Source organism: Malania oleifera, chromosome 2 (assembly GCF_029873635.1).
Source record: "Malania oleifera isolate guangnan ecotype guangnan chromosome 2, ASM2987363v1, whole genome shotgun sequence".
NCBI lineage: Eukaryota > Viridiplantae > Streptophyta > Magnoliopsida > Santalales > Ximeniaceae > Malania > Malania oleifera.
This window is the reverse complement of record NC_080418.1, coordinates 110,308,827-110,323,625: the sequence shown is the minus strand read 5'-3', so window position 1 is coordinate 110,323,625 and position 14,799 is coordinate 110,308,827. Positions and strand designations below refer to the sequence as shown.

The following is a 14,799-nucleotide window of genomic DNA, read 5'->3' as shown; positions in this document are numbered from 1 at the left end:
TGTTGTTGTTGTTGTTGTTAAGCCATAGCAACTAGCTTGACAAAGAATAAGAAGGAGAAAAGGGAGGTTGCCATTTTTGTTAGCAACAACTCTAGAAGAGGAAGGCAACAATTGGCAACCACAAGCGGCAACCACATGATTGCATAGTAGTAATAGTAGTAGTAACAATCAAAAGGTCGGGTGATTAGTACCATAATCGTTTATTATTTATTTATTTCATACAAATGTTATAAAAATGAAAAATTAACTAATTTTTTGCAATTTTTTTTGAAATTTTATATAGAAAATGAAAACTACTTTCACAACTAAATGGATCCTAATTTTTTAAATTTTTCTAAGAAAACAAGGTCTAAGTGGTCATTCTTGAAATTTGATTAGAAATGACAAACCAAGAATATAAGAAGGATTCATTTGGTGAACGATCAATTTTGGCTTTATTTGGTACTGAAAAAATCAACAAAAAGAGGGTAAAAAAGGTTTTGGGGGGGGGGGGGGGGGGGGGGGTGGGGAATTTTAGGCTCCTTTTATAACTTGAAAAAAAATATATTTTTTATGTTTTGTTATCAAGAAAAGTATGAAATTTTTTTTAATAAATTAATGAACAAAAATTTTAATTTTTCATGATATCAACATTTGTTTGTTCTTATTTAAATCATATTAAAACAAACTTTCATTTTAATAATATGCTATAGAGCGAATATAATAAAAAAAATTCTTTTCATCTTCTTTTCTTTTTGTTTCCTCCAATAAAATATTTGATACAAACGAAGCCCTAAAGATTTTTTTTTTTTTTTTAAATTTAGGCCACACATGGCCAAAATTCAAGAGGTAGCTTTGAAACTCAAATAAAAAACAAAGACCTAATTTAAAGAATGCGATTGAGAGGGCAAGAGGGCATTAAGAGTTGGGAACATTTGCCTTAAGGGATCAAAAGATTAGGATTTTTAAGATTTTCAATAAAAGCTATTGGAAAAATCAAAAGTTGTTCAATTCTCTTTCTATTCTAATTTCAAATTAATTAAAAAGTTAAGGTCCCATGTGAAATTTTGAAGAAAATAAACTATAAAGAAATCCACCTATATATGTTTGGTTATTGAGAAAAATGAGAAGAAAAATAGCATCTATAGTAAATCAATGAATAAAATTTTATTTTAACACATCATTAACATTTATTTTTTAAAATTTTTAATTATATTTGAGTAATTTTTTATTTTAATATTATTTGACATAGAGAGATAATATAATCAAAAAATAAATTTCTTTTTTATTTTTTTTCCGTCAAATAAAATTTTTAATTCAAATGGATCCTATGTTTTTGTTTAAGATTTTAACCATTTAGAATGCAAATTCAGCCTTTTATGGGGGCACGAGGAAATAAAAAATGCATTAGGCTTGTAAAAACAATTATTGAAAATGGCATAGGATGTTCACTCAAAAATGACGCCATCCACATTAGGGGAAAAAATCTTAATTTGATAATATTGTATGATAATGTTACAATAATGAAAAAAAAATTGACCAAATTTTCACTCAATTTCAAATTTTCATTTTATTCCCAACATAATCAAAGAGAATGAAACTGTGTTTCTTGCTTAATCTCGTCATACACCCTGTTTAAATTTTCATTTCATTCCTTTTCTATACCATTTCATTCTGCAAACTAAATAGCTACGAATGGAATCGAATGCAGCATTCTCCTTTTTTTGCATTTTGGACGTTACGCCTCTCCAAACTTCCTCAACCTAGGGAAGCCTAAGGGACCAGCCAGCTAGAGCCCATGTTAAGGAACTTACCAGCACATCCATGTCCTACCTTACAATGGTACCGTACCACACGTATTCACCCTGTGTTTGGAAGATTAAATTCTGAACTTGAATTTAAATTTGCATACACTTGCATGGAACTCAAACCAATTTTGTATTGAGTTGTCTCTAATTCAACACAAATCCAAAAATCAAAAGCTCAAAATCGAAGCACCAAGCTCCCAAACATGGAACAAAGTTCTTTAATCAAACCTAATCCATGAAATGAAACAAACTCACTCATTCCCAAGCGACCAACTACTGAACATCCCTTCCGCCTACTTGGATCTTAAAATTCTTACTTCGCAAATTTCAAGTCCATATAACAAAGGTGAGCACCGCACAACTGCCATGCCAAAGCACAATTGCAAAATTGAATACAAAATTTCATGGCTCATTGAATACCAAATGAATAGGCTCAGCCACGCCCAGGTGCTGATTATGTGGCGAGATTCACAATATCCTCTTCATAAATATAGTTCAACAAAAACGTATCATTTAACCAATACCTACCAAACCCATCATGACAGTTTGGCATGATATTTCAGCAGAAGAGTTGGGCAGAATAGAAGTATCAAAGCTAACGAAATTAAAGCCATGCTCTGAAAATTTTTGCCCAAACCAACCAAGAGAATCAGATCAAAGTATCAAACCAAGAAGAATTTAATTATTTGTAGAGGAGACAGTAAAGAAGAGTATGCAACTGGTGGTTTCAGGCCACTGTTGGGTTATGAACCCAGTGAGCAGAGGTATTTGAGAAACAATCAAAAGTTTAACAAGTTTAAACATGCTCTATAATTAAGAGCCTTTTTCCTTGTGCTCAAGCATCATTTACAAAAGTTTTGGATCCAGGTATTGACAGACACCAACCGACTTTGCCATTAAGCTCGGTGGCATCTTCAACTTCCAAGCCCTTCGAAGGAACATGAAACTAGCAACAGCAGGGGTAAGAATGCCGAGCTTCTCTAGATTTGATCTACAAATGCAGCTCTCATTTATACATGTCCCATCAGATGCCACATATTCAAACTTGGAGCCCTCCATAACCCGCAACAAACACCCCAAATGAAAATAAGGGGGAGGGGTTAATAAAGTAAAACAATTATGGCACATGCATACTGAGGTAACAACATAGCAATAAGCACATCACATCAGTTCCAAGATTTCTCCAACTGTTTTAGTTTGATGTGTTGGTGGGTGCTGCACTAAAACAGAGATCATTGTCCTTGTGTTTTTGCACAGATTGTACTCACAAGGACAACATAAAGACCACAAAGTCATCTAAGTCTAGCAGCACACATACAAGCACTTTGATAGAGTTGAACATAGAAAATTAAGAAAAGCCTTTAATTGTGCAAGCACAGTATCTTCTCTGCACTGTACAATTCCACAACACAACAACAACACTGGAGCTAATGTGCAAGAAATTGAGTACCTCCTCATCTTACAATAAGACTTCGTCATCTCTTCCGGCGCTTTGGTTCCACCTAGCATGGCAATCAAAGTTTGAGACCAAGGAATAAAAGAAAGAAATTAGATCACAATCAGTACAAGTTTCATGGGCAATAAGTGATCAACATTATCAGCTCAAAACTAAATTCTTTGCTAGGTATAAAACATATTTTCCTGGTGAGGAGCATTTGGGAGCTTCAATGATGCTTTAGATGGCATCTTAAAGACTTTCAACAGAAGAAGTTTGTGTTTCAGAAACACCAACTTATTTAAAGACACTGCTTCAGCAGTACCATCATTTCCACCAAAAAAGGGATACACAACACTTCACAAGCATTTTGTAAGTTCATATTAGTGGTTGCATTGTCTGGTGTCCCAAAGAGCCCCTAGAAGAATTCAACTAAACAGGTGGCATGATAAAGTGTCTTTAACCAGAAACCCAAGGACGTAAGAATAGTTGACAACAAATATTTCACATCTGCCAATTGAGCTTTTTATCTGTGCCCTTTGTCATTGTTTTATTCAGATTCAGATCAGAATTCTTAACAAAGAAAAGAAAGAATAAAGGTACAAAAACATGGTGCTTAATATTCTTTTTCTTAGTAAAAGCTGTCATTGGAAAAGAACACTGAAGGGAGAGTGAAAGGTGCTTGATAGAAAAAATGCCAATCCAATCCTTAAGTTCCATGTGGTCGCATACTTGTTTGTAAGAACTTTCAAAAATGCTAACATTTCTTGTATCAATTGAAATTTCACTCGTTGACAACAGATGTAGGATGTTCATCAACAAATACCAGAACAAATAATGGAGAAATCTAAGTGAGAGTACATATATGCAGTCAAATGACCATACATTGGGATCCAATAAACAAAGCTACAACTTCTTGACTCCAGACTCCAGAGACTAGAAACTAATGGGTCTAGGAGGCAAAGGACCACATACAGCAGTTCAATTGCTCAAACAGACCTAATGTCATAGGCAAACAATGACATCTTACATTGTAAATATTGTTCAAACTTTGAACTCCAACTCAAATTCAGGAGAATGTAACTATATTTCCTAGAACCTATAAAGCGAAACTTGCATTAGTTCTAGAAAGTGGGAACTGGAACATAACAGGAAAACTCAATTTGGAAGAAACATCGATGCATCAACATAGCATAAATTTGTCTACAAAAACATAGCAAACAACAGAAGAGGTCTAACATTGGCAGGGTTCTAGAGGCTTCATACACTTACGTGATATCGTTCACATGAGGAAAATTAACAGCTTACATGAAGCAAAAAAAATGCAAGGCTTTCCAACTTGGCATATATTCAATGCGGCAGATATGAGATAATATTCTCAGCAGCATCTAGATGCAAAATTTAATGTGAGAAAATGAGGTACAGCAGCAACAGACAGAAAAAGAAAGAGAAGAGAAGGAAAAGAAAGAAAAGGGCTAAGAAGAGAGAAACAGCTGCAGGACAAAACAGAGTCAGAAATAGAACAGAACAGAGAGAGAGAGAGAGAGAGAGAAACAGATAGAGAAGGGAAGAAGCAGAAAGGAGAAAAAAAAAAGGGGGGAGGAAGAAAAAGATGTGAGGAGGGAGAGAGAGAAAATAGACATGAGATAGGGAGAGAGAGGCTGCTGTGAGAGAAAAAAAAAAACATAAGACTCAATTAATCATCCAAATTTCCTTAACTTTACATCATAAGCATATATCAATAGACAACTAAGAAAGCCAAAAGAAAAAACTACCAGAAAAATTACAATAGCAACAAACAATCAAAATTACAAAATAATCCAAGTAATTAAAAAAAAAAAAAAAGGCAGGCCAGTCCACAAAGTTCCTGTGTATGCGGGGTCCGGGGAAGAGGTGTACCACGATGGGTCTAATTAAGATTACTGAAATAAACAAATATCCGTAAACCAATATAAAATCCTAATTTCTTAAATCTACGCCTTCTATAAAACTGTAAAAGGTGGGAAAAGCAGTCCTTATTAAAAAATAAAGGTACAAAGACACTGGGAAGCAGTCAAAGCAACAGAAGAATTAGCATGGTAAGAACCATACCCTCCTCTGCTCTCCTGTACAAAAGGTACAGAAGATACACCCCACTTATTTTTCATAAGAGTCTACACATACAAGAACAGCAAAAACAGTGTCCACTCTGGAGATAGATTTTGCATCACAATAAGAAGCTCAATCAATCAACTTATGCCCAAATATTCTGAAATAGAAACGAAATAGTTGAAAGTTTACTTCTGCAATCTTTGTCACTATTGTTATATTTCTGGATCTATTCTTTGTCTAGCACTTTCCTAGGTTGAAATTTCATGAACCTGTTCCTTTTAATGTATTTTAATAAAATACCTTGCAGCATATTATCAACAAATATATCATAAAAATGTACATTCCTTCAACACATAACTTGCCCTTAAATCCATAAACTAAAGACTACCATATCAGGTACAAAATCTACTGAATTTTAGCTTTGATTCAATCACGAAGAAAAATCCTGTGATTTAGACGATATTTATGCAATTGTTGAGCTTCGGCGAATAGGAGACAATGAGTAACATCCCCACCATTCACAACATCAGCATTCCTATAAAGACAACATAGCCAAGGATTATTTTTCTCTAACATATCACAAATATGTCCAGATAATGCAATTATCCATGAGAAGGAAGACAAAATATTGCCAAGGTGGGAGCATAGTGACTCAAGTACACCTCCACTCCCACCCCCAGATGGTACCCTTGGACCCAAAAAAAATAAAATAAAAGACGATTGGAAGGCTGAAGGGCCTGTTCAGTTGTGATTTATGAAAAATAGTCTTCATTTTCCACTTCCAGTTCTCTGAACAACAACAAAAACAACAAGCCAAGCCTGAAGTCCCACTAGGTGGGGTCAGCTACATAAATCATGTTTCCAGTTTTCTAAAGAAATATAAAAATGCTACCATATTTTTCAGTTTTCAAATACTTATAGAGAACTTGGAAAACAATTTTTTTTTTTTAAATAGTTTGCAACTTGCCTATGCAAAAATATTGCAAAACTAGAAAATAGGGTGACATTTTAGTAATTTTTTGAAAAACTGAAAATAAAAAATGAAACAAAGAGTGTGATGAAGGATTGTTTGTGGATAATTCTATGACACCAGGTTTCGTTCGAAAATTTAAAAATTAGATAACTGGAATGAAGTGAAAATACTAATCATCCATAATTTTATTTCAACAAGAAAGAAAAGTACAGAAGAAAAGGGAAGAGTGCTAAAATGATTTAGCTATTTACAACATAGACCAAATAACACTCTTATGAAGGGAAAAAAACCGTGGTTATTTAATGTTATAGATTGTAAGAAAGGGGAAGATGTGAACCTAGAATAACTTGGACTAAGATAGTACAAAAAGATTTGACAGCAATCCAACACTCTTAAGGGCATGGCAAAAAGAAATGAAAAGTGAACCTCACATGGAGGGTCCCAAAGCTTGTTTGTTGTGTCATTGTCAGTGGTGATCGCATACTCCCTTATTTGTAATTGCATTCAAGTGTTCATTACTATGATGTCTTGATGCAAATAGCAAATTTGCTAAGGAAAAATCAAATTACAAAATCATTCAACAATAGTATGCCATTTTACATTGCATAACATTTTGCCACATTTAAAGCATAAAGATCTCTCTCATGCAAAAGTAATTTTTTACTCGATTACTTACCCAACAAGATTGGTTAACCAATTGCAGATAATAATAATAATAATAATAATAATAACTGCTACAAAAAATGGCACATGCACATCCATTAATATTAAACACAAAAAAAAACATTATTCTCACCTTAGTCTCAACAGATGGAGACACTGGAAACGAGTTCAGCGGTCTTTTAGCATCCTCATCAGACAAGCAGTCAGAACATAGAAAGTGATCCAATTTCTTTGCCTCTTCAATTGTCATACCCATACAAGAAGGATGAAACCTAAAACATATTGGCAAATTTACCGAAGGTTAAATACTAACACTTGCATATATATACACAAAGATGCATAAATATAGCACTTGGAACTTGGAAGTAAAATAGAATAAAACTCCTGAACTGAAAAAAATATGGCCTTCATTACAAAAAGTAAAATATAACTTTTTCAAGAAAAGCAAATATATATTAAGATTAAAAGTCTTTTCAGCACTGAGGAAGGAAAAAAAAAAAGCATATCTGCCTTCAATATAATAAAAGCATTCTTTGTGCAGCGGGCTGCACTTTTTTTTTTTTTTAATATAATAAAAGCATTCTGATTACAAAAAGTTAAATCCAAATATGACAAAGGCAAAATCCCCACCCATGCAAGACTTTACCCAGGTTAGAAAATTATAGTTACTATATTGATCTCAAAAACTAGATTTATGAGTGTTTGTATAACAAAGTTATGAAACATCAAATTTTGACATCTAACAAGGAAAAGTAGTGCTGGCAGAAATCCATTTCCCAAATCTTTCCTAAAAATTATTCATGCAAGGAGAATCTTCCAATTTATCTGATCGGTGGACCACAACTATCTTGCATGAGACCCCTGGAATATGCTTCTGTGCAGCTCTATTACACAGTTAAAGCAACACTAGAAATATACTTCCACTAACAAAAGCATTTCGGCTACAAGATGCCAGGATGCCCATCACCAGGCAAAGCCCAAAAGGCTAATATTTACAATTATTTCAGGAGGCTTCCCAACCAAAACAAAACACTTACCATCTCTAATCAGTTTTCTATTTTTTATAAAGTGCCCTATAGAGTATAAATCTTTTGCACTTTTCCTAAATTATTAAAAATTCTGTTTATTTGAACATTTTAATTTAACTTTCCAATATATTCTAAATTAAATATGTGTTCAAATCTACTCAGACATTGCAATGGTGGGGAGAGTAATACCATCTATCTCCAACCCTCGCTTTATAACTAAGCAAGACACAGTCGAAAGGTTTGACACTGCATTGTCAACAAAATGGATACATGATAAATTGAATTTATTTATGTTCTACCAAGCAATTCGCCAGAGGAGATGTTGACTGAAAATAACCAAAGTTGTCAAGATCATATGATTCAATTTGATTCACTTGCCTATTGATTTCAATATATTAGACAAATCAAAATAAGCAAGAACTGCCATGAACCTTACAATTCTCAATTCAAATTTTATGATTCCTGATATTTGCATCCAACCAAGATCCAAATGGTTCCCAATCAAACCCAAATATTTCAAAATCAAAAAATCCCTGTTTTAAATGCAAAAGGCCTTAAAAAAAAATTCCGATGGACTAAAAAATCAAAATAACCAAAATCCTTATATCTTCCCCCCCCCCCCCTATTGAAAAGTTTTAAAAACTAGGTTTCCAAAGCTTTATTTCTGATTAAAGAGTTTGAAAATCCCATAAGTCTCCATTTGTTTGATTCTCCTCAAGAATAACTCATTTGGATGCTAGAAGCCTAGAAATGTTTAGATATAGAGACAAATATATGTAATTTATTTACATATTTTATCTAAATATAAAATTCTCAAAAGGTTTACACCTCAACGCCTTAAGGCTTACGCCTTGCCCCTGAAGAGTTAAAACCCCCACCTTATGCCTTCACCTTTTAAAATATTGTTCATTTTTAATGCATTTTGTTTTTTATAGATATAATAAATGTTTCACAACATATTCTTAGAATTTGGGTTGAATCTAATTATTCAATTCAATTTGATTCTCAATTTTTCATTCACAAAATCAAGATTTCAATTCACATTCAAATCCTCTTTGACAACTATGAATACACAGGTTTTACAACCCAATACTTTATGAATCAATCACAGACAATAAGAAAGGGCCATGGAATGAAAAAACAATATTTTAGCTCCTTTTAGGATAAAAATAATAAATAACAGTGTTTTAGAAGGTGAAGGCATAAAGCAAGGTGTAAGCCATTTGGGAACTTAATTTTGACTTAAATATACAACAACAAAACCAAGTCTCAAGTCCCACTAGGTGTGGTCGGCTATATGAATTTATGCGATCATGAACCATTTCTTTTGACAGATTCAAGGCGATAAAATCCTTACTATCTCCCTCCAAGTTATTTTAGGTATACCCCCTACTACCCCTTCTGCTGCCCCCCATAGTAACTAACTCATTTTTCCTTACTGATGCACTAAATGCCCTACGTTGCAAGTGTCTATATCATCTGAGTCGTCCCTCCCTTATCTTATCTTCTATAGGAGCTACACCTAACTTATCGCGAATATGTTCATTCCTTAATTTATCTTTCAATGTTATATCCATCTAAGCATTCTCATCTCAACAAATTTTACTTTTTGGATATTCTATTTCTTCGTTGTCCAACATTCTGATCCACATACCATAGCTGGTCTTATAGTCGTCCTATAAAACTTCCTTTTTAATTTTAAGGGTATTCTATGATCACAAAGCACACTTGAAGCATTTCTCCATTTTACCCAACCTACTTTAACTCTATGCATTACATCATCTTCAATTTCTCCTTCAGCTTGCATAATAGACCCAAGGTATCGAAATCTACAAGTGTTACTTATTTCTTCATCATCAAGTTTAACTTTTTCTCCAATATTCCTCCTACTATTACTGAAATTACATTTCATATATTCTGTCTTATTTCTATTTATCCTAAAGTCTCTAGATTCCAAAACTTCTCTCCATAATTCTAACTCAACCTCTACTCCGCCCCGAGTTTCATCAATTAATACAATATCATCTGCAAACAACATACACCATGGAACCTCATTTTGCATACTCTTAGTCAGTTAGTCCATCACTAAAGCAAAAAGATAAGGGCTCAAAGCAAATCCTTGATGTACAACTATGGTGATTAAAAATTCTCTAGTTTCTCCATCTATAGTCCTTACACTAGTCATTACTCCATCGTACATATCCTCAATGACATCAGTATAACTACTACATACACCCTTTTTTTTTTTCTAAAACCCACCATAGAACTTCCCTAGGTATCCTATCATATGTTTCTCTAAGTCAATAAATACCACATGCAGGTCCTTCTTTTCCCTAAACTTTTCCATTAATCTTCTTAAAAGATATATAGCTTATGTGGTAGATCTCCCGGGCATAAAACCAAATTGATTTTAGACCTTCGTTTGTAACCTTAATCTTTATTCAACTACCCTTTCCCATAATTTCATCATATGACTTATAAGTCTAATTCCACGATAGTTATTACAATTTTGAATATCTCCTTTATTTTTGTATATAGATATTAAAGTATTTTTCTTTCATTCATCTGGCATTTTCTTAATTTTTATAATTGTATATAATAAATTAGTTAACCACATAATTCCATTATCACCTAAGCATTTCCAAACTTCAACTGGGATGTTATCCGGTTCTATAGCTTTCCCATTTTTTATCTTTTTTAGTTTTTTTCTCATTTGTCAAATCTAAGTTTAAGCCTTCTATTTGATTTTCATTAAAAAAACTTACTAAAGTAATTTAGCCATCTTTCTTTAATGTCTTCGTCCTTAACCAAGAAAATATCATACTCACTTTTTATACATTTTACATTTTCTAAGTTCTTACTCTTCCTTTCTCTAGATTTAGCAAGTTTAAATATATATCTTTCCCCTTCTTTTGTATTTAATATATCTAAAAATTATTAAATAATCGATATTTATTTTCACTAACGGCCTTCTTTGCATTTTTTCTCGCAAAGTTATCCATATTTCTACATTTTTACCACATTTTATACCAAATTATTTTTGTCTTTATGGCAATCTTTCACTTGATTCACCTAAAATTATAAACAAAATAAATAATATCAGTTTTATTGAAGAAATTATGAAATTAGTTACATAAAATTCCAACACTTCAAATTCACATAACTCCAGCTGTCTTTGCCCATGTATTTTAAAGCCACAACCACTTACCTGCCCAAGGGAGCAAAATTAGCAACAGATTATCTTTCCAACCAGTAAAAAGGAATAAAACATAAACGTTGCATGAGAATCTAGAATTTCAGCCCTTATCTGCTTTTCACACACATCATCTTAACAGAGAATTGAATGCAAAGGGCTCATCAAGAGCAGTACATGAGGCTTCATTTCACACAGAAAGGGTTTTTTGAAGTCAGACACAGTCAAAGAGAGATGCTGAGAGAGGCTGTAGGAGGAGCTTCTGGCAATGTGACTATCAATCTGAGAGTGAGGGCAGTCCATCTCTTACTCTCTTCCCTTTCAGGTCTAGAATTTATGAACAAAAGGGCTTCTAGCCCTAACCTATTATTTTGGATATATATTTCGCTTGAGAAAATATGCTCCCATTATGCATCCAACTTATCTAGCAAGGCATGAAAAGCACTCCTTTTTCTCTTGGCATACACCTAACAGAACGAGTGTGCACTTACTGCAATTTGAGACTTTCAACAAGCTGCTTGATGCTTTTTGACCCCAAAACACCTTGAGGCGCACATTGAAAATACCTTTTAAAACATGAGTTCTAGAATAGAAATGTTGACATAAGAAAATCAACATATCAAACAAAGGGTTTTTAAAGGCAAAAGAAAGAAGAGCTAGATGAACTTCATTGACATGCAATGAAAATTTTCAGATTTAGGCCTTTAACTTTGACCCACTAAATATGTTCCTTGCTTTAAACAAAGCTAGGATGAGCTGAAGAATTGCTTTTATAATTTATTTTAGTCTAACAAGGGTTATTATCTTCCCGGTAGCCTTCTAGACAAAATGCAATACAAAATGAAACCAAGCAAGCCATCACATAAACAAAATTCCTAGTGATAAGAAATGGACTTTTAGACCTCAAGCAAGAAATATATGTGCCACCAGCTAATACATAACAGAAGAGCATCAACCCTCCAACAACTTTTCAAATACTCAAATGATCACTCACAGATTCACATAGAGTTTCAGATGGCTAGCATCAAACAGACAGGTTTTCAAAGCGCATTTGCAGTCCACACTTTGCAGTATAGCCAGACCAAACACATTTTAGATCTTATCAGTCTGTCTTCATATGGTCCATAAACTTCAAGCCAGCTAACACACAGCACATTCAAACCAGAATGTGATGTAGTAGTAAATGTAAACAAGATAAGTTATGCAAGTTCATCATAAAATATAATTCCAAAAACCAAAAACAAACAAAAAGAAAAATAAAAACAGTCTTCGTTATTCTTTGAATAAACAAGTTTATTTGTGGAAAAACTGAAACCTAAATGCAGTCATGATTATACATAACATGAACTAAACCACATCTGTTAAATTCCTGCAAGGCTCTAAACGCATGTTATACTGCAAAAAAATGTGAAATATGAAAGTAGTAGGTAATTTGTCAATCAATTACATAATAAAGGATAGCGCTACAAGTTTTACCAGTCCTTGCATCCCTCACACTGCACCATAAGATCGTCGGGGTTATAAGGCATCTCACACTTGCAATACCTTTGAACAAAAACCCAAAAAAATTAAGTAAAATAAAGCATCAACAACGGGCAAAAGCGCTTTAAAACAGAGAGAACCCAAAGAACTCACACAGCAACACGGTCAGGGGTGAACCCCCCAGTGGCTGCCTTGTACTCGAATCTACAAAAGTAATCCTCGGCCCCAACATTCTCAAGCTTAGTGTAGTTCTTGAAAGTGTGCACAGTGCACTTCCCCTCTATAGTGTGAGCACTCTGCACATCATAGTGGTCTGACAAGAAGAGCTCCTTAGCTCCGTGGAACTGCCTCCGCCCCCCAATAGACTCCTCAGGCCGGTAGTACCACCGGACCCGAACCTTCACATTGTTCCGATGATCCGCCTCAATCTTCTCCACGCGCGCCACGTATGGAGGTTTATCGGAGTCCGATGGTCGCATCAACACACAATCCCCAGCTGCCAAACACGTTAAAAAAATCAAAAACCAAGCCGACAAAAAGCGCACACGAAACAGAGAGAGAGAGAGAGAGAGAGAGAGAGGGTACGTCTGACGACTTTATTGGTGCCTTTAATGGAGTACGAGTCCAAGTCCTTCTTGCCTGGTTTGGTCTTCGCCATCAACAGGGGAGATTAGATGCTATGATTAAAACTTGGAAGGCGAGGTTTCAATTTTATAGAGATAAAGAGTCAAGAGTAACGCGCGCGCACCGGCGAGAGAGAGAGAGAAAGAGAAAGAGAGAGGGAGAAATAGATATAAACAGAAAATCTGAGAGCACTGCAGTATAATCTTGAGCGAGCTCGAAGCTGCTTGAAGGATTTCAGAGGAAATGGCAGGGCTTGAAGAGTGGAGTTCTTGCAAACGAAACGGAAACCCTAGCTACTGGAAAGGGAAGGAGGAGGGTCTGGGCGTGTGCGTGTTGTGCGTGAGAGAGGAGAGAGAGAGAGAGAGGGGGGGCGATGTCGGACAATGGATTTTGTTGGCATGCGGGCATGAACAGCGTGGATACCACATCATGCATCACCCATCTCTGCATGAACCTCCTTGTCCATCACCATTGTCCCTCCCTCTAATTGTTTTTCCCCTATAGATAATTTATAAATTAGAAAACAGCAAGTAACGGAAGAGAAGCCCCTAGGGGCGTGTTTGTTTCATTGTATTAAATTTGAATAAATTATATTGATTTGAATCCTCATGATTTAATCCAAAACCAACAAATCCTCTTGTGGTTTTTATCTCCCTCGCTATTAAAATTGTGAAAAGTTCAAACATAATTAAATTATATTAACTTAAATGTGTGAAAATACTAAAATACCCCCTCACATACTTCATCAAACATAAAAAATGAAAGAGAGCATTAGGGATCTCCAATAAATATCGACAATACTAGCAATAATCGTCTCATCACCGGCAACTACAGATGACAATATTACTCATATTCATTATAAGCAAATGTGTTAGATATGTAGATGATTATATAGATTTGTATATACATAAATATATTCATAATTGTATGAATATATAAATATATTAATTAATAATGTAACGGGACATATAGATAGGATTGCAAACGAATCAAACCACTCCAGAAGTTCAGTTCGATGAGAGTTTGCTCAGACTCGTTCATTTATGAAAGAGCAATTCGTAAGCCCTATTTTGCAGCTCGTTAATAAACAGGTCATGCTTAAACATGAATGGAATTGACTCATTTCGACTCATAAGCGACTCAATTATAGACTTGATTTAAGCTCGTTTAATAGGTTTGAATTAGAATTATTAATGGGTTCGTTTAATGAGGTCAAATTAGATTTGGTAGATCGTAGTGAACTCAAAAGTATGGACTATTTGTGCATAGTATTAACTGGCTGAAACTTCATAACCTTAATTTAGTGATAAAGTTAGTATTCAAGGCTAATAGACTCGCTTAGTGGAGTAAAAAACTTCTAATGCAGTATTAGTAAGAGCATATTTTCACTTTTCTTGCCTAAGGAAATATCTCACTTCGCAAAATGAGAGGTTCCAAAAGAATCTAATGTTATTGATCATATCAGTAACTCGACTTGGTAAGGTCACATGAGTTCGTTCATTGGCATAATAAACAAGTTTGAG

The 14,799-nt window shown here is 34.3% G+C and overlaps 1 protein-coding gene across 4 annotated transcripts; it reads right to left on the bottom strand.

The window, feature by feature from the left end:
* Positions 1-2,443: 2,443 nt before the first annotated feature.
* Positions 2,444-13,777, bottom strand: LOC131148517 (chromatin remodeling protein EBS-like). Of its 4 annotated transcripts, XM_058098263.1 has the most exons (6): positions 13,238-13,777; positions 12,806-13,148; positions 12,647-12,715; positions 7,083-7,221; positions 3,238-3,289; positions 2,444-2,840 (listed from the first exon to the last, which is right to left on the bottom strand). In XM_058098263.1, exons 1-5 carry the CDS (start codon positions 13,308-13,310, stop codon positions 3,263-3,265), a joined length of 651 nt encoding a protein of 216 aa, XP_057954246.1. In that variant the 5' UTR covers positions 13,311-13,777; the 3' UTR covers positions 2,444-2,840; positions 3,238-3,262. The 4 variants fall into 4 exon arrangements, with proteins under 4 accessions (XP_057954246.1, XP_057954247.1, XP_057954245.1 ...); XM_058098264.1 differs by having other exon boundaries at positions 2,444-5,848; XM_058098262.1 differs by having other exon boundaries at positions 2,444-3,289.
* Between the last annotated feature and the right edge of the window lie 1,022 nt (positions 13,778-14,799).